Source organism: Hipposideros armiger, unplaced genomic scaffold, assembly GCF_001890085.2.
Source record: "Hipposideros armiger isolate ML-2016 unplaced genomic scaffold, ASM189008v1 scaffold_294, whole genome shotgun sequence".
In the NCBI taxonomy this organism is placed as follows: domain Eukaryota; kingdom Metazoa; phylum Chordata; class Mammalia; order Chiroptera; family Hipposideridae; genus Hipposideros; species Hipposideros armiger.
In genome coordinates, this window is record NW_017731644.1 from 1,781,108 (window position 1) to 1,808,195 (window position 27,088).

General features: G+C 33.4%; 1 protein-coding gene across 1 annotated transcript in view; it reads right to left on the minus strand.

Moving 5' to 3' along the window:
• CNTLN (centlein) overlaps positions 1-27,088 on the minus strand; it is a 276,595-nt gene that overhangs the window by 105,750 nt on the left and 143,757 nt on the right. The window contains exons 10-12 of the mRNA XM_019659078.1: positions 18,672-18,793; positions 17,262-17,381; positions 2,271-2,371 (exon numbers count right to left, since the gene is read on the minus strand). Of these exons, the coding sequence (XP_019514623.1) occupies positions 2,271-2,371; positions 17,262-17,381; positions 18,672-18,793 (343 nt within the window). The remainder of the gene's footprint in view (positions 1-2,270; positions 2,372-17,261; positions 17,382-18,671; positions 18,794-27,088) is intronic.

Genomic DNA, 27,088 nt, shown 5'->3' on the forward strand with positions numbered 1-27,088 from the left:
ACCAAGGAATAAATCAAAATAAAGACCTCATAAGTAGAAAAGCCATGACTTTAAAAAATAAGATAAGATTTGAAATCATTATATACAGGCACACCTAGTTTTATTGAGCTTCACTTTTTTTGCACTTCACAGTACTGCACCTTCATCAAAATCAAGGCAAGACCCTCCACTAGCAAAAAAATTATAACACATTAAAGGCTCAGGTGATAGTTAGCAGTTTCAGCAATAAAGTAGTTTTTAATGAAGGTACATACATTGTTTTATTAGACATAATGCTATTGAACACTTAATAGACTACAGTATAATATAAACGTAACTTTTATATGCACTGGTAACCAAAGAATTTGTGACTCACTTTATTGTAATAATTCTCTTTAGTGCGGTGATCTGGAACTGAACCCACAATATTTCTGAGGTGTGCCTGTATAGAAATGAGACTTCAAAACTAGGAAATCATTGTTGCAATACAGCCTTTGAAAAAATTAAGAGGTGATTTAATGAAAAAAAGTTATATGTGGGGAAAACAAATGAAATGTTTTGTAAAAATGATGGCTTTTTATCTTGCATGGCAAAATGTTAATTTTTAATATGCTCTGAAATTGAAATATATACTTTCAGAAACACAAAGTAAGTCCATCTTCAATAATTCTGAAACTTTTTTTTTTAATTTTAGAGGAAAACTTTAGAAACTAATATCTCTTGATCTAATGAAACATTTATTTAAAGTTTGACAGTTCCTTTACATTTATATCTGTTTATTTTTATTTGGTTGGCTCCAAATTAAATATATATCTATATATTGATATATAGATATAGATACATCTATCTATATTTTTTTATATATTTATCTATATATATTATAGCTACCTATGTATATATGTATTATGATTCTCTTTTTACAGAATTTCTCTGTCTAGGCTGCTTTCTATATTAGTATGAAGAGATTTTTGATTTGATAATTATTTAATACTAAATTATGATTTTTAAGTGTTTGTGAATTAGGAGTTATTTATTTGCTTTCTTCTTTTTATTTTTTCTTATCGTTTCAATGTTTTTAAGTATGTATAATTTTTCCAAAAACAACAAAGTTATTACTTTAAAAAAGTAAACCAAGGATAAAGTTTTAGAAACCTTAATAGTTAAGAAAAATTGGAAAGATGTTCCCATGGAAGAGCCTAAGAAGATACAGGAAAGAGAAGTAGAAAGTAAAACAGGAGGAAAATAGTGTTCCAGAAATCAATGAAGGCGTAAGCTTGAAACATAACAAAAAAATCAACGGATTCAATAGAATTGTAATAGATAAGCATGATATCGGGGGTGGGAGGGCAATAGATGGGGGGAGGGGGGTCGTTACTTTGTGAGGGTGAAAAGGGTAACTATTGCATTGTTCTGTACACCTGAAACTAACAATAAAAAAAATAAATTAAAAAAAAATCAATGGTGTAAAATAGAGGGGTTCAAATATTGGCTTTGAAAGAGCAATTGGAACAACAATAGTAAGTGGGACAACAGCCAGATGAGCGGTATATGAGAACTTAATTAATAAGTATAAATTTAGTGTAAATTATTAAGTGAATTATTAAGTATAAATTGTTAACACCTACAAAGTATAGTGGTTACAATTAAACTATAACAAGGTTAAAAAAGTAAGAAGAAATCCTGTCAAATCAAACTTATTTACCTTTTTCTAATAAGGTGCTGAAGTATGGACTAAAGTTGTATAGTAAATACAGTTATCTTGATTTTAACAAAGGAATAACCTCGCAATTAGAACAGATACAATCCTTCTTACTGAACACTTTTAGGCTAGTGGTCAGGCAGGTTGCAGATTTGCAGATCCCCAAGTTTCTTTCTAACTCTAAGATTTTGATTCCAGAACAATAGATGAGAACTTAATGACTTCCAGAAAAATGTATGTCAAACAAAAATATCAAAAATACATTATTGATATTGAGTACAATAACTTTACATTATCTATAAAACTTCAAACAAACATAACTAGTAAAGCTTTATCAATGAATAATAAAAACAAATTATCTTTTCAAATACAGCCCCTCTTCAGAATTTTTAATATTATAAAGTGACTTTCAGGCATTCTCTCTATTGGGTACGCCCATGAGAGGTGAAAAGGTTAATAAGCTATCAATGAGTACAACAGTGGAAAGAGGGGGAACAATGGCAAGATTCCTAAAATAAATTGAAAATAAAACATCAAGAACGGGACAAATAAAAAATGCCTGCTAAATATTTATTCTCACATAAAAATTTACCTTCTCTTTTCTTTGCTATACATGTATTCAATTCTTGTATTGTTGTTTTATCAATAGATATCTGCACTTTAAGTTTGTCCAATTCTTCTTGAAGAGTCATCCTATGAAAATTAACACAGTAAATTATTATTTTAAGGAATACTGCAGCCAACAAATAAAGGCAGCAATTTTATTTTTTAAATATATAAATTAGACAGTAGTAAAATAAAAGCAAAAATATGTTAATATTAACAAATCCTAACAATTAAAATTGAATTTTAATGAGTGCCTGGTAAGCAAAATGTTTTAAGTGATTTTTAACTTTATCTAAATAAACATGCTAAATACATAGACCAGGTGATTTTTAAAAATCATGTACTGAGTTACCTGACCACTTTCTAACACACAGATATGCTGTGTAAAACAATAATAAAAAGTATTAATATTACCACTGAAAGCAAAGGTAGTAAATCTCTAGATCCCAAGACAAAGAAACTTACAAGCAAAATGGAACTGAGGTACAGTAGTGAGAGACCTGGATCAAGTACTGCCCATAGAGACCTCACACCTTGAGACCTGAGTGTGGATGGAAGTGTATGCCCAAGGCCCTTCATGGCTGAGGGACAAAATTAGGCTAATTCCAGAAAACCAAAAGACCAAAAAAAAAAAAAATTGGTGAAAAAAACCCTGAATACTAGAGCTTATCTAATTAGGGTTCCATTAAAAAGAGGCTTCCTCCTACTGAATGAGAGAAGATATTTGTTAATGATATATCTGATAAGGGATTAATATCCCAAATATATAAAATGCTCATGCAACTCAACACCAAAAAAACAAACAACCCAATTAAAAAATGGGCAGAGGATATGAAGAGACATTTCTCCAAAGAGGACATACAGATGGCCAACAGGCATATGAAAAAATGTTCAACATCACTTAGCATTAGGGAAATGCAAATTAAAACCACAATGAGATACCACCTTACCCCGGTCAGAATGGCTATCATCAATAAATCAACAAACAACAAATGCTGGCGAGGCTGTGGGGAAAAGGGAACCCTGGTGCACTGTTGGTGGGACTGCAGACTGGTGCAGCCATTATGGAAATCAGTATGGAGGTACCTCAAAAATCTGAAAATGGAACTACCTTATGACCCAGCAATCCCACTCTTAGGTATTTATCCAAAAAATCCCAAGACATTAATCCGAAAAAATATATGTACCCTTATGTTCATTGCGGCATTATTCACAATAGCTAAGACTTGGAAACAACCAAAATGCCCATAGGTAGATGACTGGATTAAGAAACTTTGGTACATTTACACAATGGAGTATTACTCAGCTATAAAGAAGAAGGAAATAGTACCCTTTGCAACAATATGGATGGAACTAGAGAACATTATGCTAAGTGAAATAAGTCAGTCAGAGAAAGACAAATATCATATGATCTCACTTATATGTGGATTCTAAGGAACTGAATGGATGGGAGAAGTGGATGGAGATAGTCTCAGAGACACAGAGGAAAAACAGGGTTGTTAGTTGGGAGGGGGTGGGGATGAAGGAGAAGGGGAAGGGATGAGACAATACAAATTGGTAATTGCAATATGGCCTCAGGGATAGAAAAAGACAGACTGAGGAATATAATCAATAATGTTGTAAATATTTCTTAGGGGCCCAGATGGACTCATGTCCTGTTGGGGAGACCACTTCATAGTCGATGTAGAGGCCTGACCACCGCACTGTATTTCTGAAGCTGATGTTGAATAATATTGTATGTCAACTATAATTATATATACATATAGTCACGGGACATGGAGTAGAGAGTGGGAATTGAGTCAATGGAATTGTAATAGATAAGCATGATATCGGGGGGGCAATAGAGGGAGAGAGGGGGGTTGTTACTTTGTGGGGGTGAAAAGGGTAACTATTGCATTGTTCTGTACACCTGAAACTAACAATAAATAAATAAATAAATAAATAAATAAATAAATAAATAAATAAAATTCAAAAAAAAAAAAAAAGAGGCTTCCTGCCCCAGTCTGAGGGCAGGACAGAGGCAAGCATGTGAGATCAGAATCCTAAGCCTATATTACTGGTTTCAGAATTGAGCCATATATATTTGCAGAGACCTCACATTTTGATGGGAATGTAAAAACTGAGTGAAGGCCAGTGTACACTGAGAGTTTAGGGAGACATAATCGTCCACCACAGAGAGGCTTTCACAAATGAAAGAAATGTTAGGAGAAACAGCACCTCACAAAATAATTCTCAAAAAAGTCAAATTTGCAGATAAGAATAAACATTTACGTAAGTTCAAAGACATGAATGACAGTCTACATACTACCACTCCTAAAATGGGAGAATGCACAACAAGAAAATAGAGAGAACAATTCTAAATGAGTTTTTATTGAATTAGTTTTTTTTTTTTTTTAGCTGAGCCATCCAGCTCAGCTCAGGCCAGGACTCGAACCACTGCTGCTCAGAGCTCACACTCTTAAGTGTGCTCTTAACCAACTGAGCCACTCGGCAGGCCCTGAATTAGTTTTTAAAATGTTAAAAGAGAAAGAAAAAGAAGTGATAAACATGTATTTAAAAGAGCAGGGATTTATGAAACAAGAGAACACAAATAAGAAAAAGAACCAAATAACATACATAGAAATGCTAAATAAAACAAAAATTAATAATAATAACATAATAATTGAAATCTAAAACTCAGTGGATGGGTTAAATATCACACACAGAAAGCTAATGAAAATTGGTAAAATGAAAGACAACACAAAGAAACAAAGAGAAGGAAAATAGTAACAATTTGTAAAGTGTGTTGCAATGAGAAGCCCAGAAAGCATCTAACAGAAATAGTCAAGGAAAGAACTGAGAAAATGTGGGGGTTGAGGAGTCGAAAAGGGTAAACAATATTCAAAATACAATGACTGAAGATTCAGAAAAGTATGAATTAACAGATTAAGGAAGTTATCAAAAATTGCTAACAGAATTAATAAAACTATACTCACACTCAGAAACAAAGTGAAACTGCAGGACACTAAAGAAAATGAGACAATTGTAAAAATCAACTAGAGCACTAAGAAAACTCAATTAACAACTAAAGAATTTTGGAAAGACAGCAGACATATGAACAAGAAAAGCCGGAAGGAAAACAAATAATTATTTTCCACATTCCAAGGTTTACTATTCATGGATCCCAGACCAGAGAGCAATTAAAATATATCTTTTAGGAAGAAAAAACCCTCAAAAGCAACATATGAAACAAAATAAGCAATGATGATGAAAGACATTTGTAAATATATACATGGAACTAAACAAATTACTGTGCAAAGCAATTATAGTATCGAAATAAAGGCAGAGATAAAATAAGGTAGAACTAAAGTTCTGAACAACAAAATGATGTAAGAACAAGGAAAGGATCAGAGTTAAAGCATTTTAAAGTCTTTGTGTTGTAGCAGGATAGAGGCACTGATGAACTTGAGACTTTGTCAAATGATGTATGCTGTTAATTTCAAGAAAAAGCATTTAAAGAATGTAAAACGAATATAAAATTTACAAATCAGAGGTCAAAAAAGGAAACGAAGAAAATGTAGTCAAATTGAAGTTTGGACTAGGTTTCTGCTTTGTTTAGTGAAGAACATGGAACATAGTGAAGCAAGACGGCTCCGCAAAGAGAAAGCAGATGCAGCTCATCTCAACTTCGTTTTCCTTGGCTCTCAGGTCACTAAGCCAGCAGAACACAGGGCTGCAGTTGTTGGGAATGTTATTTCTTGCTTCGTTAGAGGTATTTTATACTAATAGCCTGTTCTTTTTCAGGAAGGACTCACACAGTCCCTACTTCTAATGAGGGGTATTTATAAACACTAGGGGCCACTTTGTTCTTGACTGAAACTAATCTTAATGGGTGTTTGGAGGAGGGGCTGCCCTGAGCTGGATGATATTATTGGCTATCTAGTGTTTCCCACTTAAATGGTGTTTCTGAAGCTCTGTTTGGTATGAGGACCACAATTCAGAATCTAGTTACAGGACAAATTACAGGAAATCTCTGTATTCAGGTGCTGGACACCGGGCAGGAGAGAACTATGACCCCTGAGGAAAGGGAAAGCACCAACCAAGACCTAATGATAGTCCAGGTTTCTGCCAGGAGGCACTCTCCAGGCTATGATGCAGGGAAATAGGGGCCTCACTGAGTTGGGGGGGAAAAAATGTCTGGAAAATTCCCAAATGTTTTAAATTAAAGAACCTACTTTTAAATACTTTTTCTCTCAATGAAGACTCCAAGAGACATTACAGAATACTTTAAACTTGCAAAAAACTGAAACACAACATTTCAAAATTTGTGAGGTGCTAAAGCAGTTCTTATACGCATATGGACATCTATAGCATTATATTACAAAAGGAGGAAAATCTACAATGATGTAAGCTTCCAATTGAAGAAAATTAGAAAAAGAAGACAAATCAAGTTGAGCACTTTTTCATATGTGTATTGGCCTCTTGGATGTGCTGTTTTGTGAAATATCTGTTCAAGCATTTTGCTCATATTACTATTGAGTTGAATATCCTTTTCTTATTATGCATAGGAATTCTTCATATATTTTGGTTGCTAGTCCTTTGCTGCACATATATACTGCAAATATCTTTTTTCCCTGGGAAAGTTACTCATTAATTCATTTAATAGTATCTTTCAATGAACAGAAGTTCTTGATTTTAATATAGCCCAGTTTATCCATTTTTAATTTCTATTTAGTCTTCTGAATGTGGTTTAATAAAACTTTGCCTACTACAAAGACTAAAAAGATGTTCCATATTCCCCTCTAAAAGCTTTATTACTTAATCTTTCACATTTAGGTCTGCAGTGCATCTATTGTAGAATTGATTTCTGTGTACGTGTGAGGTAAAATGTTATACTAATTATAATAATTTTTTTAAAAAACTGAAGTTCTTTGGATTTTAAGCGTACAGTTATATCACCTGATATTTTGGTTGTTTCCAATTTTTCATAATTATAAGCAATGCTTTAGTGAACATCCTTGTATGAACACCCAAGATCACTTTAGTGTTTTTAATTAGTAACGTAATTATTGGGTCTTTCAGTACATACTTTAAAAAGAAAAGAAAAAAAAACAAAGAATATTTCAAACATTAAAGAAGTATGGAGAATAATATAACCAACATTAATGCACAAACCATTTGATTTAAAAACACTAACATTATGGGCTGGCCGAGTGGCGCGATGGTTAAGAACTCGCTTGGGATGCCAGAGGGCCCCGGTTCAGATCCCACATATGAGGGCCAGTGACACTGCCCTCTACAGCTAAGATGCTGAACAACAGCTCAACCTGGAGCTGGGCTGCCGTGAGTCGCCGGCGACGGCGTGGGCTGCAGTCCCTGTGGCAGTGGATTGCCATGGGCTAACGTGTGTGGCCAGCAGCCAGCGTGAGCGGCCAGCAGCCGCAGTGAGCGGCCGTCCAGAAGCCGGCGACTGATCTGCCTCGCCAGAGAAGAGCGCAATGATGGTGCCAACTTGGGCCAGTGAAGCAACATCCTCCACAACTAGATTGAAGAACAAAATGACAGCAACTTGTCTGTTCCCCTTTCCCCAATTCCCCAGCACTGTTCCCATCCCCCCAATTCCCCAATAAAAATCTTTAAAAAAAATTAAAAAAATAATAAAAACACTAACATTATGCCATATTTAATTCATAGCTTTAATTTTTCTGAATAAATGAAATGATCTGTAAATAGTATTACCCCATACAATATTACACCTTACTTTCCTTTCCAGAAATTATCAGTATCTTTAATTTGGTGTGTAAGTTTTTGTTTCATATTTTAATACTATATATGTATGTGTGTATAGTTATATACAATCATATTTTTGTGGATATGTGTGTATGTATGTGCACACATATATATTTCTACAAAAAATAGTACTGTTCTATGATTAAAAATACTATATATTTTGAGACTATATAATAGCATATATACTATTATTCAACTTCCTTCCTTTAACTCAACTTTTGCTTTTGAAGCATTTCCATTCTGATAAATTAAGATCTAATTTATTCATGTTAAAGGTCATACAGTATTACATTATATTAATATACCAAAGTGCATTTATTATCAGCGATTAATAGACATTTAGATAGTTTCTAATTCTTCACTATTACAAAAATACCATAATGAACATCCTTATTCTTATATCCTAGGTCACTTTATTTAAAAAGGTCCTAAGAACCTATTTTAGAGTGTAATTTTTTTCTTACGGGTTTTTATATTCCCTAGATGGAATTAGAAATGTTGTGAAAAGGTATTACCAAATTAAATGCCTTTTTATATCTGAAGGTAATTTTGCCTACAACATTCCTACACTGATGATATATGACACTATTTATTTCTTATTAACCCTAAGAAGCAACTGATCTACGCTGAAAACAAATTATTCTAAAGTCTGAAGTAGTTTTCAGAATAAGTAAATACTTTGTATTAGTTATCTATATCATTCAAAATAAAATTTGATATTTATATATGGTCATTGGCATTCAATTCAGATGTTCAAACTCAACATTCTTGATAAAATTATTTTCCCTAAAGTAAAAATGTTTTAAGATATACTAAGTGTGACAAAACACACTTATAGAATGTAACTTTGATAACTTCTTTTTTTAGAAAAATCAAAGGATTATTCACTAAATACTTAAAATCTACTATGTAGTTATTTAAGTAAATACTATGTTATTCTCACACTTATTTTCAGGTAAGAAATAAAAGTGAAAGAGGAATGATAAGAAGAGGGGTGAGATGTTCAAGTGTGTTTTATAAAGGATTTAGATCTTATTTTAAGAGTAATGGAATGCTACTAAAGGTTTTCAGCAGGGGAGAGATATGCTCAGACTTGTATTTTTCAAGTTTGCTGTGCAGCACTGGGGAAAATGGATTCAAGGGGCTAATGGTGGATTCGGAGAGGTATTTACAAGTTTATTCTATTTGAAGATAGAAGATATGTTGGTGATTTGGATAAGGGCACTGGTAGTAAGAATACAAAGAAATGGGCATATTTTAGAGATATTTGTGATGTGGAATCATTAAGACTTAATTGTATGGTCTATTATAAGGAGGTGAGAGAGAGGGAAAAATCTATTATAACCCCTTGGGTTTCTGGTTTAATCAAATGAGCAAATCACAATGCCAGTTTCCCTGCTTTATGCCACTTACTCTTCCCTTATTATTGCTTTTATTACACTTTTGCTTGTTTTCCCTGTTACGCTGTGAGGTTCTGATAAAGACGTGTGGCATATTGTTTCTCTTTGTTTCTCTGTGCCTAGCAGAGTGCCCAACTGCAGAATTTTATATGGGTTACCAATTGGGATAAAAAGACCAAAATTACCCACCTATTTCAAGTTCCTGATTTATTCAGGCAAGGATACAGAAAACATGTAATGAATATCAACACACCTTCCCTTGACTTCTGGGTTTCCTAGCAAAGACATGCTAGATTTACTATATAAGAAATGCTTAATATCCTGTGGTACCTAATCTCCTTTTTATACTTTTATATCACTATTCAAGAAGAATGTACACAAATATTTTATACCAATATTTTTATTTAGGAGAACGTTAACATGACTTTGTAGGTTCATAAATCTAATCTAGTGTCAGTAAGGTAACATCCTCAACTAAGTGAAAATGCTGAGTGGGCCCACTGGCATTTCTGACAGCTTTCCTTGCCTCTTTCTATCTGGCATCCCAAAGAGTGGTTTTACCTGACTAGCACATGGTAGGTACCCCTAAAATGAACCTCATTATTGTCTGAAATTATTACTCTTCAGTATATTGAGCCCCTAGCTTAGTGGCTGGTTCTGAATTATATTGTTTAAATATAAAATAAGTAGATGAATAAATATATGAATATTTGTTAGATGAATATTAGAGGAACCAGCCAATTTAACAGTTCATAGATTAAGTTCTTGGTCTTTTTAAAAATATCATTGATATAATAAGTAGATGTATTTTATAAATCTAAACGAATTACTATAGGAACTACATTCCATGAAAATTTTTCAAGTCCTCAAACTAGAGCAGCAATAAATACTTCTGACCATACTAAATGGTAGAAACACTACAATGTGGTAGCATCATTTTTTAAAATCATATTTTATAAACTGACTTAGAGTTGCCACATAATATTTTATTAGGATCCTGAAAAGTTAACTCAACTTTTAAGATTGGATTTGGAGGTACTACTCAAATTTGGTTTAAAAGTAGTTTTAGTAGTATATTTACTTTTATGTATTCTAGCTTTAGACTGAAAAGATAGTTATTATTGCATAAATAGAGGTAAATCTTACTCCTTAAAGAGTCAGGACAGAGTATTACACTAGAATCTAATGTATGACATAAAAATAAGACTTCCTGGTCCACAGAAGAATAAGCTGAAACTTCTGATTCTCTCTCGACAAGAGGGAATAGATGTATTGATCCCTATTCCTCCTACTAATTAAATATAAAAACCCTGAATATAATACATAAGACAAACATAAGTCTCTGGAAGGCAGGGAGAAGAAGGATAGGATTAGGACTTTTAGAGTAGAGGAACAACACTAGAGTAACAACTCACAGTAATAGGTTCACTGGCTTTCTTCTTTCCTCCTAAATGTCTCAGACTAGGTACTGGAGAAGCCCACAAGCCAGAATGCCAAAGGACACAAACAAACAAACAAACAAACAAAAGTCTCAAGGAAAATCTTTTCTCTCTAGCCAAAGAACTGGGAATGGGACAGACTAGCAGGACAGAAATCTTGTTGACAATAACCAATCTTCTCCAACCATGTAACACTGGGGATTTTAAAGCCTTGCTCTCTTTGTCAATGAAGGCCGAGTGAGAAGCCGGGAGGTCCACCCCCATCAAGTGGTAATGAGGTTCTCCTTCACAACACCTTCAATGCAGTATCAGCAGGGGTGAAATTAGGAGATAAGACTCCCACCCCTTCCTGGCAATAATGATGTGACCATCTCCTTCAAGCATGATGTCATCAGAGGTCTGTTAAGTATTTAAGTAAGATCATGAGTCTCAAAACATAATACTCCAAATGTCCAGTAGACGATTGAAAATCACTCATCATACCAAGAACAAAGAAAATCTCAACTTGGAAGAAAAGTCATAATTAAGAAAAGCCACCACCAAGGTAACACACATGTCAGAATTACTTGACAAGGATTTTAAAGCAGCATGATTAAAATGTCCCAGTGAACAATTATGAAGGATCTTGAAACAAAGAAAAGAGTCTTGGCAAATAAATCAGACAGAAAGACTCAAATGGAAATCTTAGAATTGAAAATTATAGTAACCAAAATAAAAAACTCATTGCATGGGTTCAATAGCAGAGATGATCGATGAAAGAGGAAAGAATCAGTGAACTTGAAGACAGATAATAAAAATCACCCAATTTGAACAACAGAGGTAAAAAAGGCTTAAAAATAAAATGGACAAAGCCTCAGAGACCTGGAGGACAATACTAAAAGATCTAGCATTCATAACAAGAGTGTCCCAAAAGAGAGAAAATTAATATGCGCTGGGAAAACTATTTGAAGAAATACTGACACAAATTTCCTGAATTTGACAAAAGGTATAAACCTAGAGATTCAAGAAGCTTAGAGAATGCTACACAGGATAAATCTAAAGAAATCCATGCTAACATATGTCACAATCAAACCTGTGAAAAGTAAAGCAAAAGGAAAAATGATTGAAAGTAGCTAGAGAATATGATTCATTACCTTTAGAAGAACAATGATTCAAATCACAGTATATTTTCTATCAGAAACCATGGAGGCCAGAAGGAAGAGGCACATTTTTAAAGTGCTGAAGACAAGAATTGTTAACATAGAATTCTCTGCCCAGTGGAAATATCCTTCAGGAATGAAGATAAAATGAAGACATTTTAAATAAAGGGAAACTTAAAGAATTTGTTGCTAGCCAAACTACTCTAAAAGAAAGCCTGAAGAAAAGATCTTCCAAGAGAAAACAAAATGATAAAAGAAAACTTGGAAGGTCAGAAATAAAAAAATAACAGTGGAAAAAATATAAATATCTCTATTATATTTGTCAGTAAGCTGTAGGCTATCCTGCTTTTGAAGTTTTAAAATTATGTTTGACAGCTAAAGCAAAAATTATAACAATATCTAATGAGTTTTTCAATGTATTTAGAGAAAACATTTAAGACAATTATATAATAAAGAGGGGAGCATAAAGAGACACATATAAAAGTAAGGTTTCTACATTTCTCCTGAAGTGGTACACTGTGGGTTCCAGTATACTGTAATAGGTTGTGTATGTATAATACTTAGAGCAAACATAAGAAACTAATTCAAAGAGATATATTCCAAAACACTATAGATAAATAAAAAGGTAATTCTAAAATAAAATGTTTAAGTAACACATAGAAAGGGAGGAAAGAGGAAACAAACAAAATAAATAATAATATGGCAGACAGGTCTAAAATATCAATAATGCAAGATATAATATCAGTATAAAAAATGTAACTTATTTCTGTATACTAGCAATATACAATTAGAAACCAAAATTAAAATTACAATACCATTTATAAGAGCTCCAAAAATTAAATAATTTGGTACCACTCTAACAAATGTATTAGACATATAGACTCTGCATGCTAAAATTATAAAACACTGATAAATCTCAATAAATTAAGAGCCATGCCATATTCAAGGAATAGTAGACTCAACATAGCTAATTTGTCAATTTTCTTGAAGCTGATCTATAAGAATTAGCACAATTCCAATCAAGATTCCTACACGAGTTTGGTAGCTGTAGTTTTTTTTTTTAATCTGTTTTTGTAGCTAAAACTTATATGGAAAAGCAAAGGGACTAGAAAAGCCATAACAATTTGAAAAAAAAAAAAGCTGTTTGACTCACACTGAGTTTAAGACTTCTTAGAAAGCTACAATAATCAAGACAGTGCAGTGTTCACAAAAGCTTAGGAATTCAGATTAATGGCATAAAATAGAGAGTCTTGAAATAGACCCACAGAAATATAGTCAGTTGGTATTTGACCATTCCACAGGCAATTTATTGAAGAGAGGATAGTCTTTTCAAAGATGATGTCAATGGAATTGTAAGAGATATGTATGATATCGGGGGGCGGTGGATTGGGGGAAGAGTGTTATTACTTTGTGAGGGGTGAAAAGTATAACTATTGCATTGTTTTGTACACCTGAAACTAATAAAACAAAATGATGTTGATGCTATTGGATATAAATTTGTAAAAAATGCAAAATAAACTTCAACCTGTAACTCACAACTTACACAAATATTAGCTCAAAATGGATTAAAGAGCTAATATTAAACTTTTACAAGAAAACATGGAATAAAATACTAGTGAGCTCAGAGCAAGAAATAGTTATTAGATATTACATCAAAGCCATGATCCATAAAAGAAAAAAATTGATATGTCAGACATCAAAATTAAAAGTGCTGTCATGCAAAAGATACTGTTAAGAGAATGAAAATGTAATCTATAGAGTAGGAGAAAATATTTGCAATTCACATATTTGATTAAGGACTTGTATAAAGACTATATAAAGAACAATTATTGTTTAATTGATTTAATAACAATTTTTAATGGGTAAAAGATTTGAAGACACACTCAGAGAAGATATAAAGTCAGCAAATAAGCATATGAAAAATAATACCAATAACCATTACAGAAATGCAAATTAAAATCACAATGAGACACCAATACATACCTATTAGAATGGTCTAAAAATTAATGGCAACACTAAGTGCTGCCCAAGGATATAGAACATCTCAACTCATATGCATGTCTGGTGGGAATGAAAATGGTATAGCCACTCTGCAAAACAGTTTGGCAGTTTCTTAGAGTAATACATACACTGACCATATGACTCAGCAATGAAACTCCTGAGTATTTACCTTAAAGAATCTAAAAGTTATGTTCACACAAAAACCCGCATACAGTCTACTCATAACTTCAAAAAAACAAGAAAGACCAAAATGTTCTTCAGGGGATGAATAAACAAACTGTGGAACCTCCATATAACAGAATGCCATTTAGCAATAAAAAGGAACTGGGTGAACCAACATGTACAAGCCTTAAGGGCATTTTGCTGAGTGAAAGAAGCCAGTCTCAAAAAGTTAAAGCTTATATGGCCCCATGCATGTGACATTCTGAACGAAGGCAAAGCTTAGAGAGGAAGAACAATTCAGTGGCTGTTAGGTGTTAGGAATTGAGTACAAAGGGGGAGAACACGGAAATTTTTTGAGATGATGGAACTAGTTTGTATCCTGATAGTGGTGGTAGACTTAAATCTATTGTACATATTGTACACTATATGTGTTATAACATATAAAACTATATGCTAAAAAAGTCAATGTACTGTATGTAAATTTTAAAAAATCTGTCCTTATTAATAAACAAACTTCAATGAATAAAATATATTTCTGTAAGTCTTATTGTTTAACCATCATATTTTTAGTTTCTTTTTTAACATATTTCATTAGAACATGTAATGCTGAACATGTTTCCAAGGAAACTTCCTGACAGCACAAAGTGTATCTTGTGTTCTCATTTCACACACCTACCAAAGTGCCTGTCACACAACCATAGCTCCAACACACTTGTTGACTGAGAAATGTTTCACAAAGTAACGCAACCCTCCACCCCAAAACATCATGATTTAAAGTTTATAACAATTATTTAACATTCTTAAAGGTTATCAACCCAAACCTCAATACCTTTATCTAAATTATGACATATCTTTACAAATGGCTATCACATTAATGAATTTAAACATTTTGTGGGGGGTGAAATTCCACACTTTTAGTAATGACTCTTAGCATTTAATTCAAAGAGCTGCTTATAATGTACACACACTGCTGAGTGAACAGAACAGGATTCTAACTGTTCCCTAACTTTCTTAAAAAGGTCTTATTACTTTTTCTTTAGTTCTGTTTCATTAATGAATAAAATAAACCCCAAATAATCACCACTTGTAGCTAATCTCTGCTTGAAATTTTCTTGCATAGATTAGATCTTGCAACTAGTCAGATTAGTTCTTCTCACCTAATTCACTTTGTCCAAAATTAACTTTCATTTATGTAGACGAAAAGAACATTAAGATTATTAAAGAAAGTATTGATACATACTACAACATGGATAAACCTTATGAAAACATCACATCAAATGAAAGAAGCTAGTCACAAAGGAACACATGTTGTCTAATTCCATTTATATGAAATGTTCAGAACAGGCAAATCTACATACACAGAAAGTAGATCAGTGGTTAGCTAGGGCTGGGAAGGGTGGGTGGAAGGAGGTGCAGCTAAGTGGTGCTGGGGTTTTGGTGGGAGGTTTAGTGAAAATGTTCTAAAATTAATTGAAATGATAGATACACAACTCTTCAAATATACTAAAAGCTATTGAATTGTTCATTTGTGAATTATATCTCAATAAAGCTATTAAAATTATCAGGAAATATTTCTGGGACAAATCGATAAAATAATTTTCAAGATAGAGACTATTTTTTTTTCCATTTTAGACTGAAAGCAACAAAGGAACAAGACAAACAATAAAGAAACAAAAACTCATAGACACAGACAATAGTTTAGTGGTTACCAGAGGCGGAGGGGGAGGAGGTGATAGATGAGGGTAAAGGGATCAAATATATGGTGATAGAAGGAGAACTGACTCTGGGTGGTGAACACACAATGTGATATATAGATGATGTATTACAGAATTGTACACTTGAAACCTATATGACTTTACTAATAATTGTCACCCCAATAAATTTTAATTAAAAGAAAGATAAGAGACTATTAGAAGCATCAAACATTTACGACTAATATAGTACACTTTAAGTGGTAATTGGAAGTATACATTTAAATCTGATCTGATCATTTCCTCAAAAGTTTATCATTACATGTAAAAGGTGGCAACCTCAAGTTACATATGTAATCATATAGTATATAAAATAAAGAGTTTGATTTACAGCTGAGAAAACTCAATGACATTTAATGATATTATGCCATATAATATAATGCCACATAGTGCTAAATTCTAATAATCTAAAAGACATCCAGGCTTTCAAAAAAAAAATTGCATGGTCTAAGTGTTAAAAATTAACTCTAAATGAAGAAATAGTTAAGTAGCAAAAGAGGGTAATTATGTTGGTCCATTTCCTTTTTGTTTCAAAAAAAGAAAAGTGCTCTTTCTTTAGCAAGCTGAATATAATAGCCTGTAAATTATAAGATCAAGGAAGTAAACTGTGTGTTTTCTAAACTAGGAGTATCTTTCATCAAGTTTTATACTTAGGGCAGCTAAAAGACCTATGTGGAAGGATCAGCATTAAGCCCATAGGACAGGCAGAGCACAACAAGAAAGAAAGCAATTCCCTCGTGTCTTTTGCAGGTCACTACCAAGGACCATGTTAGCAGATCCATACCAGACCTTAACAGGCAGTTCTGCTGCTGCCAGTAATTAGCTTGGACAGCTCTGACTCCAAGAGTAGCAGCAAGGCTACACCATAATGAGCTCAGCTGGGATTAGCAGGACAGGGCAGGGAACCAAGAGAGCTCAGGCATTCTGCATTGCGTATGTATCCAGGAGATCAAACAAGGATGGCTGGCTAGGTTATCCCCTCTCCACCTCATTCCAAAAATGAAGCACGGCAGTGTCTAAAATACAGGCTAATGAAGAGCGACACCTCCAACAGATGAGAGCCACATTAATTAACACAATCCCTAGATCATATTATACAGTTTCAGCTAAAGCTAGCAAATGTGCAACTTGTTATTGCATTTTAAGTATATATATTGAAAAAGCTAGTCCTCTTTTCTTTAATTTTATTGGCAAAGAGACTTGACTCAGATTATTTCATTTCCAAATTTATAAGGTATTTCTCTCATCGCTTTAAGCCATAAAAAAATTTCTCCCAAATGTTCATCTAAGTCCATATTGTTAAAAAAGAAACTCACTTTTGAATCATTAGCTCCTGGTTCTCCTTTTTGAAATAGGCCAGTTCATTCCACACAGCATCCGAATCTTCTTGTCGAAGTTTTTGGGGGTCTGCTCTCTTTATTTTCCTAATTTCAGTCCTATATTTAAAAAGAAGTTGCTTTCTTCCTTAATATGTTCAAAGTGAAATAAAAATGCATTTAAACATTCCCTAAAATTTAAAAAAATCTATTGCCCAAATTTCTAATTCAAGCTTACTACTTATAGAATGAATTTCCTAAAACCGAAGTCCATAGAAATTTAAATCCTATATCATACTTTCCTAAAACGCTAAACTGCTACTACGGAAAGCAAACTTTTAAGCAGATACATGATATCCTATTTATCTCTTTCATTCTACTACTAATAAATTATAAGTTGCAGGAATGTCACAGTTTCTAAAAGAGGTTAAAATCAACCCACTCATCTAGAATTTGCTACCAACCAATCTGAATGTGGTATATTTGCTCTATATTAACACAAGCTATTTTCCATGAATAAATACAGAAAGTAGTTTTCACACTACTAAAAAGTTAGGTAAGCATAGTCTAAATCCAGGACAGACTGTTTTATCACTGCTTTACTGACAAGAGATATGAAACATTTTCCATTCTTCAAAGGAAAAGAATTAGATGTGACAATTATCTATAAAACGTGCCAAATGCCTTTTATGTTTTCATTTTCTGTACATAAAACAAACCTTCATTTTTACTTTGTAAAAGTGCTGTACTGGCCAATTTAGAAACAGTATTTCTCTATAGAGCAGACCAATGTGTATCATCAACATTGCCCTAAAGGATCCATCTCAAAAGATGAGAGGGTAGTAGATTTTCTGTACTCATTCAGTCCTTTGCCCTGTGTTGATACTGTTAACAGGGGAACCACTTACGACTAACCAAGATCTGAACACCTGTTCAAGAGCAATTGAATTGAGACCACCAATTCATTCAGATAAGCTGCAGAACAAACTGATGGATAGTAAAGATTTTCAAATTGCATACTAGGTTGAAGTAGTTTTAAGATACTTAACTATGTAAGTGATTTAAAACTTAAATATTTTTTGAGTTATAAACATTGTAACACTAGTAATATTTCGTTTTTCAATCAGATGAATATGAACTATTTTTGCTTTAAGTTATATACTTTTATTAAGCTACTCTATTGATATAAAATGTATATTAGAATTCTGCATATAATAGGAAAATCTATTGTTATTGCTAGCATATTTCTTTGTTTTCACTAATTATATTCTTTATTTAAAAATTCACAATAAAGATTTGACTACCAAATAATTTCTTTAAAATCAAACAAAAGCCATTAAAACCCCTATATGATGCTACTCCATTCCATTTAATATTTAGGGAAATGCCTTTATGAGCTATGTAACTCACATGCCACTGTCTTCTTCCCACTGTTTTAATTGCTCTTTTACTGCTCTGTAGTTGGTCTGTAACATCTGTAGCCTTTCTTTGCGTTTTTCATGGGCATCTCTTAGCTCATCATTTTCTTGGCTCTGTAGAACACAAAAAAGCAAGTACACAAGTTTGAAGAAAGTATTAGTGTAATGTTACAAATAAAAGGTTACCCATCTAAATATGAAATTTGAAAGAAAATAGTATGTAAATATGAATGAGTTTATGATACTCATTTAAGGAGAAGAAAAGGAAGAATTCCTAAAGTCACAGAATAGGTTTGCTGATAAATGGGACTCACTGCATTTCTTCAAAGCTGCTTAAATAATGTCAAATTTTTGCTATCAAATTACTTTCCTTTCCCTGTCATTAATTAGTACACATACAAATATTTATAAGCCAATCTTACAGATTTTTATCTTTTCCTTTTTCCACAAGGATTTGTCCATACATAAAGCATGATCATTTTGTTAGTTGTAAGTGCACATGTAATTAGTGTGACTAGAAAGACCAATTCTTCAGCCCACGTATTCATGATTTGTTTGTTATAAAGCACAAGGATTACATAAGAAGAAGACAATCAGTTTGGACCTATATTAGAAATAGTAGTTTAGTTTTTTGGGTTGTACCATAAAGAACTGAAATGGGAGAGCTGGGTTTGGTACTCTTGAAGAGATCAGGGAATAGACAGTCCAAACATCACGAGGTTAAACAATTATAGGCACTGCCTTCTAAATGATTTAAATACAGCACATGAGATAAATCTTCATTTTAGATATAACAACAACAAAAAAAACTTATAATGGCCAAATGTTCAGTTCAGGGGATGTATTTATATTACTTATGAACTGCATTACTCAAAATAAGTAAATTTTTGAGTGTTTTTACCCTTCAGAATTTCAAATTTGTTTTTTAAACTGTTTTTCATATTTCTGTATGAAGGAACTTATATACTTATTTAGTGGGGGCAACAGGTACTCTCTAATAGTATAGTGAGGTGAGATGAGTAGGCACATGGCAGTTAGGAAGACGAGAATTCCATTCTTCAAGTGTTCTCCTGTTAGCTGCATCATTTTAAGAACACTATTTAAATTAACTCAATTAATTTTCTGTAAAATTAATTTTCTGGAAAAGAACATATTTTTAAATTATTTTTTCCTTTTTTTTATTAAAGTTTATTGGGCTGAAAATGGTTAGTAAAATTACCTATGTTTCAGGTGTACAATTCTGTAGTGCATATACCACATTATGTGTTCACCACCCAGAGTCAGTTCTCCTTCCATCACCATATATTTGATCCCATTTACCCTCATCTACCACCCCTCCCCCTTTACCCTCTGATAACCACTAAATTATTGTCTGTGTCCATGAGTTTTTGTTTATTTGTTTGTCTTGTTCCTTTCTTGCTTTCAGTGTTATAAGTGAAATAAGTCAGACAGAAAAAGTCAAGAACCATATGATTTCACTGATATGTGGGATACAAGGTAGATATTTAAATTATAAGGACTAAATTAAATGAGTTACATGGAAAGCTCTAGCACTGTGCTTACCCTTATAGAGGCATGAAGCAAAAGTCAGCTTCCTTCCCTCGTCCTCCCCAGGTATGAATACTAATGTCCTTATCATTTAGAAGCCAAATTCACTCTTTCCTTGACCACCTGTCTCTCATATCAACAGTGAGGTAATACTTTATAGAATTTGCGTTATTTCATTGCAATTCTACCTGTCTCAACACTATGAATTTTTGTCATTCTACTTTGAATATATGTCTAGTAAGATAACTTCAATAATTCTCCCAAGTACTTACTTATTTATTTATTTATTTATTTATTTATTTATTTATTTATTCATTTATTAAGATTTCATTGGGGGAACTGTAGGAGGGAACAGTGTTGGGGAATGAGGAAGGGGAACAGACAAGTTGCTGTCCTTTTGTTCTTCAGTCTGGTTGTGGAGATGTCGCTTCACTGGCCTATGCTGGTATGATCACTGCGCTTTTCCCAGCTGAGGCAGTCGCTCACCAGCCATTGGATGGCCGCTCACGGTGGCTCAGGGCAGCTCATGCCGCCAGCCACTCATGCTGTCTGCCAGCCACTCACAGTAGCTTACGGCAGCCCACTACAGCTCCACTGCAACCTACGCAGTCGCCCTCGGTGACACGGCAGCCCAGCTCCAGGTCAAGCTGTTGTTCACTATCTTAACTGTAGAGGGCAGTGTCACTGGCCCATGTGGGATCCGAACCAGCGGCCCTGCTGCTCAGAGCTCACGCTCCCAAGCCAACTCTTAACCAATGAGCCACTCAGCCAGCCCTCTCAAATACTTATTAGGAAGCATTTGAGTCCTCCGCCTTCCAGATGGTCTGTATGCCACATGGAAATTAAGTGTTTGATTAAAAAAAAACAAAACATGAGAATGGCATCACTTGACAGGGGTAATCAAAATACATGTTATCCTAAAGAATTTTAGAAGACATACAATGACTGCAAACTTGCTAAAAAGTAGTATGATTTAATACCATGGTTAAAAATTCAGAACACTGAATTCAATTTTGCTCATTTCAATTGAAGAACCATATATTAAGAGCTTATTGCATGCAGGGTTGTAAGTGCCCATAAGACTTCAAGTCCTGATGCTTGATGTTACTAAATCTTATCCTGACATAGCTACTTAAATTCAGTGTGTCTCAATTGCTCCATCTTCAAAAAAGAAGCTATTTGTATCTCTTCTTCTAGCACATAACTAATAATTTAAACTTGACCTTGATTTCTCTATACTGTTAGTAAATAATTCAAATATCATTTCACTTCTTTGAACAATAAGCTTTCTAATCTTAAGAAAGTCAAATAAATGAATACCTTCAATTAGCCAAACAGAAGAATTGTAATTAATAATATTGCTATCCTCTCATAAATAAATAAATAAATAAATGTTTATTATGTTTAAGATTCTTTACGAATAATGTTTATTAGAAATTTAAACAAGATATATTATAAATTCATGAATAAAATATTCAATTTAATTATAAATTTACAGATATTAGAAAAGATTCATGTCAAAATATAATTTTTAAATAAACTTATAGTTAAAGTGAGTAGTACTTCATTAAACACTTCTAAAATAGCTCCCTGTAATTATTCTTCATTGAATCAAAGTTCATCCCCATAATCTCTTATTTTACAATGAATTTTGTAAAAATTATTACATACAAATCCAGTGTTTTTGAATCATTAAAAGTCTGTGGTAGAGTACCTAGAAACTCTGAGTAAACAGAACCTAAAAGAGTGACCAAAAAGTAAAAATTAATTGAATGAGACATCCAATTTTTTTCCACTGTCTTTCACAATAATCCTATGATGAATTAATAGAACAAATTGAGTTTCTTATTGATAGCACTATCATTATTTTAGCATTTTGCCATACTGCCTTCACTACCATTAATTACTGAATTTATACCCAATATTTTTCCAAATTCCCAAATAATCAACTATATTATACAATTAATCCAAGAATTAAGACTCAAAAATTTTCTGAATCCTCTATGTCACCCACAATGTGCTAGGCTCTGTACTAGGTATAGTCCTTAATCGAAGCACTCAGTGTGGCCACCTCTAATTCCTAAAAATTGACTATAATATATTCAATATTAGGAAATAGTTTTGGCTTTCCTGTAGTAATTGAAATAAGTAGCTCCTTCTATTAAGTAGTGATTATGAGAAAACAGCTTTATAAATAGGCTTTAAGCTTCACTTTTACATTCTTCATAATTTATTACAAATAAGACTTAGAGTGTTTACATAATTCTTATAAAAGTATTAAAACCTAAACTATTAAAAAGAAAACCAAACTACAGGTTATTTGATAGACATAATTTACAATTATGATTATTTGAAAATGAAGTTTCAGCCATTGATTTGTGCTTTGATAATGCTTATATACAACTGTAATGCATGGGTTAAATTAGTCCTAGAGACTATTGTTCATTTGGCCTATTTTGAAATAGATAGTGAAATTTTATATTAATGTAAATAGAAGATAGATAATTAGATATACTTCAAAAAACAATAATTTTCCCTATTTTACTGCAAGAACAGATGTTGGCTAAAGAGATCAAATATATGGTGAAGGAAGGAGAACAGACTCTGGGGTGGTGAACACACAATGTGATATATATTGTAGATGATGTATTACAGAATTGTACACATGAAACCTATGTAACTTTACTAACCATTGTCACCCCAATAAACTTTAATTAAAAAAAAAAAGTCTTCAGTCAAAAGTTGGATAGCTCAAAAGATATGTTTAAAAAGAATCAAAATACTTTTTTTTTTAAAAGATTTTTATTGGAGAATTGGGGGGATGGGAACAGTGCTGGGGAATTGGGGGAAGGGGACATTTTGCTCTTCAGTATAGTTGTGGAGGACGTCACTTCACTGGCCCATGTTGGCACCATCACTGCGCTCTTCCCGGGCGAGGCAGATCAGTCGCCGGGCAGTGTCACTGGCCCTCATATGTGGGATCCGAACCAGGGCCCTCTGGTGTCCCAGGCCAGTTCTTAACCATCGCGCCACTTGGCCGGCCCTCAAAATACTTTTTTATAATATTCTAACATACAAGTTAACTGTAGTTTTGATTATGATTCTTTAGGTATCATTTGACTTATAATAGCCTAGGTCAAAATAACAATAATTCATTGGGGAAATATTAAGCCAAAGTTCTTACAATCAAATCAAGTGTAAAGACTGAAAAATACATTTAATATCACTAATTACAACATTTTCCTAAGAGGATACACAAAAATAGCCCATGGGCAGTCACTGAATTAGGTCTATTTATTAGGTCACTCAATAAAACCTTTACTGAGTACCTTCTGTATATTTTGCAATTAAACTAGCTAAACTAGAGGCTCTAATTTCTGTGTACAAACAAGTCTAAATGACTAAAACACTAGAAAGTAGGAAAGTTCTATCAACTGACTTTCCTAAATGATATTTCAATTCTATTTTTGAGTTCATAAGAATAGAAATTATTCTTGATCTGTTCTTCTAGTTTGGTCAAAGGCTCCTTGAGAGGCCTAAGACAAACTTGGAGTATAAACACTGTTAATGAAACAGTGGCTCTATCTTCAGAGAATGGTAGCAAGGTTTTTAAAAGTTTAAGAAAACAAAACTTTTGTAAAATGCAAGGTTTCTATGCATATTTAGTTTCAGCAGAATGCATAAATTTCATAAATATGAGACCACTGAAAAATAAGAGATATAAACTGCCTTCTAAAGACATACATTATTAAATGGCACAAGAAAGAGCTAATAAAATCAAGTTGCCAAGTGCATGAGTCAGGAAAGCAAAGATTCATGGCATCAGCAATCTCAAAGATATTAAGTGTTTTGTGAAGCTCTGATGCATTGGTTTCCAAATTATACTTTGTAAGTTGTCGGTTTACTACACTCATGAAGTCAGGATTTGAAAATGGGTAGGATTTTTATAATAATAGCTTTCATCTATTCTATTATTATTGGCTCTTTTTTTTTTTCTTTAGAAAGACTTTATTGGGGAATTTGCGGAGGGGAACAGCGTTAAGGAATCGGGGAAGGGGAACAGACAAGTTGCTGTACTTTGGTTCTTCAGTCTAGTTGTGGAGGATATCACTTCACTGGCCCATGTTGGTATTATCATTGTGCTCTTCCCAGGTGAGGCAGTCAGTTGCCGGCCATTGGACGGCCACTCATGACGGCCCCTGGTGGCTCATGGCGGCTCACAGCAGCTCACGCCAGCTGCCAGCCGCTCACGGTAGCTTACGGCAGCCCACTGCAGCCCCACTGCAGCCTACGCTGTCGCCGGCGACTCACAGCAGCCCAGCTCCAGGTCAAGCTGTTGTTCACCACCTTAGGTGTAGAGGGCGCAGCATCACTGGCTCTCCTGTGGGATCCGAACTGGGGCCTTGCTGCTCAGAGCTGAGGGCCCAAGCCAACCTAACCAACGTGCCATTCAGACGGCCCTATTATTGGCTCTTTTATTACAACATTGGTCACCTATCTTGAAAACATGTACAACTAGCCACAAAAGTAAGCTGGGCAAGGTAATGTGTTAATATTTATATAACTTATATAAATAAAACTTATAGCTATTATTAGAATAATATGCTGACTTACTGCTAATGTAATAAAGAGCATCATTTAAATGTATCAAAGTATATATATGTAAATTAAATCCCAATTATTCTCCTGGGAATTGCTGTACAATACAGGCTTTATTTACGCACTTCTGTTAAATGCTCTTGATTATAGTGCTTTTTTTCATTCAACTAGTTTGTTTCTTTAAAATAAGAAATCCTATCCTACTAAATGACAAAACACAAGGAAAAAAATTTGCCCCCATTTTTCCCTTATCTTGAAAATCTGTGACAGAAAACATATACTTGAAATTCCTGATTAACATCAATTGACTTGAAAAAAGAATACTGAAAAAGTATAAATGAAAAAGAAGTTATATAAAAAAAATTGTACTCCGAAAATAAACTTCAGGCCTTATGCTAGAAAGCTGTTGTTAGGTAACAGGAATGTGTAAATAAATTAGTATAATGCTTCTGAGGCTTTCTGAAAGAAGATATTCAAGAAGTACAGGAGAATAAATCTAAAACTGTCTGAATTGCCCTACTCTTTCCTGTCAAAAACAAGGGCGTATCAAAGACTCATAGACTGGGTGCAAATGAATGGAGATCCTCTACTACTAAATGGGATATGTGATGGTTAATTTTATGTGTCAGCTTAACGGTCCAGATATTTAGTTAATCATTATTTCTGGGTATATCTGTGAGAGTGTTTCTGCATGAAATTAATATTTAAACCAGCAGGCTGAAAAAACAGGTTGCCCTCCCAAATGTGATGGGCTTCATCCACTCCATTGAAGGCCTGAATAGAATAAAAGGCTGTATGAGGAAAAATTCTTTCTTTCTGCTTGTCTTAGAGCTGGGACATAGGTTCTTGCCTTCAGACTCATACTTGGATTTGGACTGGGACTTACACCATCAGCTCTCCTGGTTCTCAAGTCTTTGGGCTCAGATTGGACCTATACTATTGGCTGTAGATCTTGCTTCTCAGGCTCCATAATGGCATGAGCCAATTCCTTATAGTAAAACAATCTGTGTGTGTGTGTGTGTGTGTGTGTGTGTGTGTGTATCAAATATAATGATGTCCTATGTCCCATTAGGGTTATAGCCTATTGCCCCTGTTACTGGGATCACCCAGATTAATACAGGATAAAAGCCTTGGTATGTGAATTTCAAGAACTATGCAAAAGGAGAAAGATGATAGACTGGCTTCCTCAACATGCCCATAATATCCCATGTGTACCCCAATGTTTGCACTAATACATCTTCTTAAATAGAGAAAGGGTCTTAAAAGATAGAAACTCATCTTTTCTCCTGTTGTACAACAAGTGACTAGCACAATACTTGGCTAATTGCATTGCTCAGTAAGTTATGGAGTAAACAAATAAATGAATAAGTAACTCCAGGTGTATAAATTTCAAGTCAGCTAGCTGCTAGCAAGCTAAGGTCATCTGATCATTTTATTTTCAATAGAAACAAGATGATGATAATTTTCCTTTGCTTAAAACTAACAGTTTAACTCTAAATAAATATAAATTAACATTAATGTTTAGTGAATAGGCAGAAAATATATTAATTGTAGCTTATGATTAACTATACCTGTAAACCATATTTTTTCTACAGCACACGGTAAATCAAATCTTTTTCTCCCTAAGAGTAATCTATATTATATGACAAAGAATCTAAGCTATAAATGTATTAGATTCTAATCATGTGTAAATTGGGTTTGTCATAGGATGTCATAAAACTATTTGAGAGTCAATTAAATGGATAAATCTCAAATAGTACAGGCCTTTGGGTAGTTGTGAATAAAGAATGACAAGATTAGCCATATTAAATTCACAGAAAAAATAAAAACCCTCAATATGGCCACATAAAATTGGTTTGATATGCACAAACAACTTCTGAGAAAGAGAATTCACAGAGTATGACTTGGAAAGTATAAACTCTCAAAGATAGGCCAAAAAGGCATAAGCTTCTTAAACATTGGTAGACTGTGATTCAAACGCAATGTATTCTGAGACAAATACAATTGAAATGGAAAAAAATAATGTATATTTATTTGACTATATAATATTTTTATAAAGGACAATTTTAAGCAGTCTGAGTTAGGTTAGTATAGTTTTTAACTCACTTGTCTTTTTATATGTTTATTATATATAAAAAAAATAAATACAAGAAATTCCCTTTCAGTTGCTTTAGTTCTATTTTTTTGTCTCTGAGAGACTATAAGAAATGTATTTCCATATTAAGATAAAATATTCCCAAATAATTTTAAAGTGGTACTTTT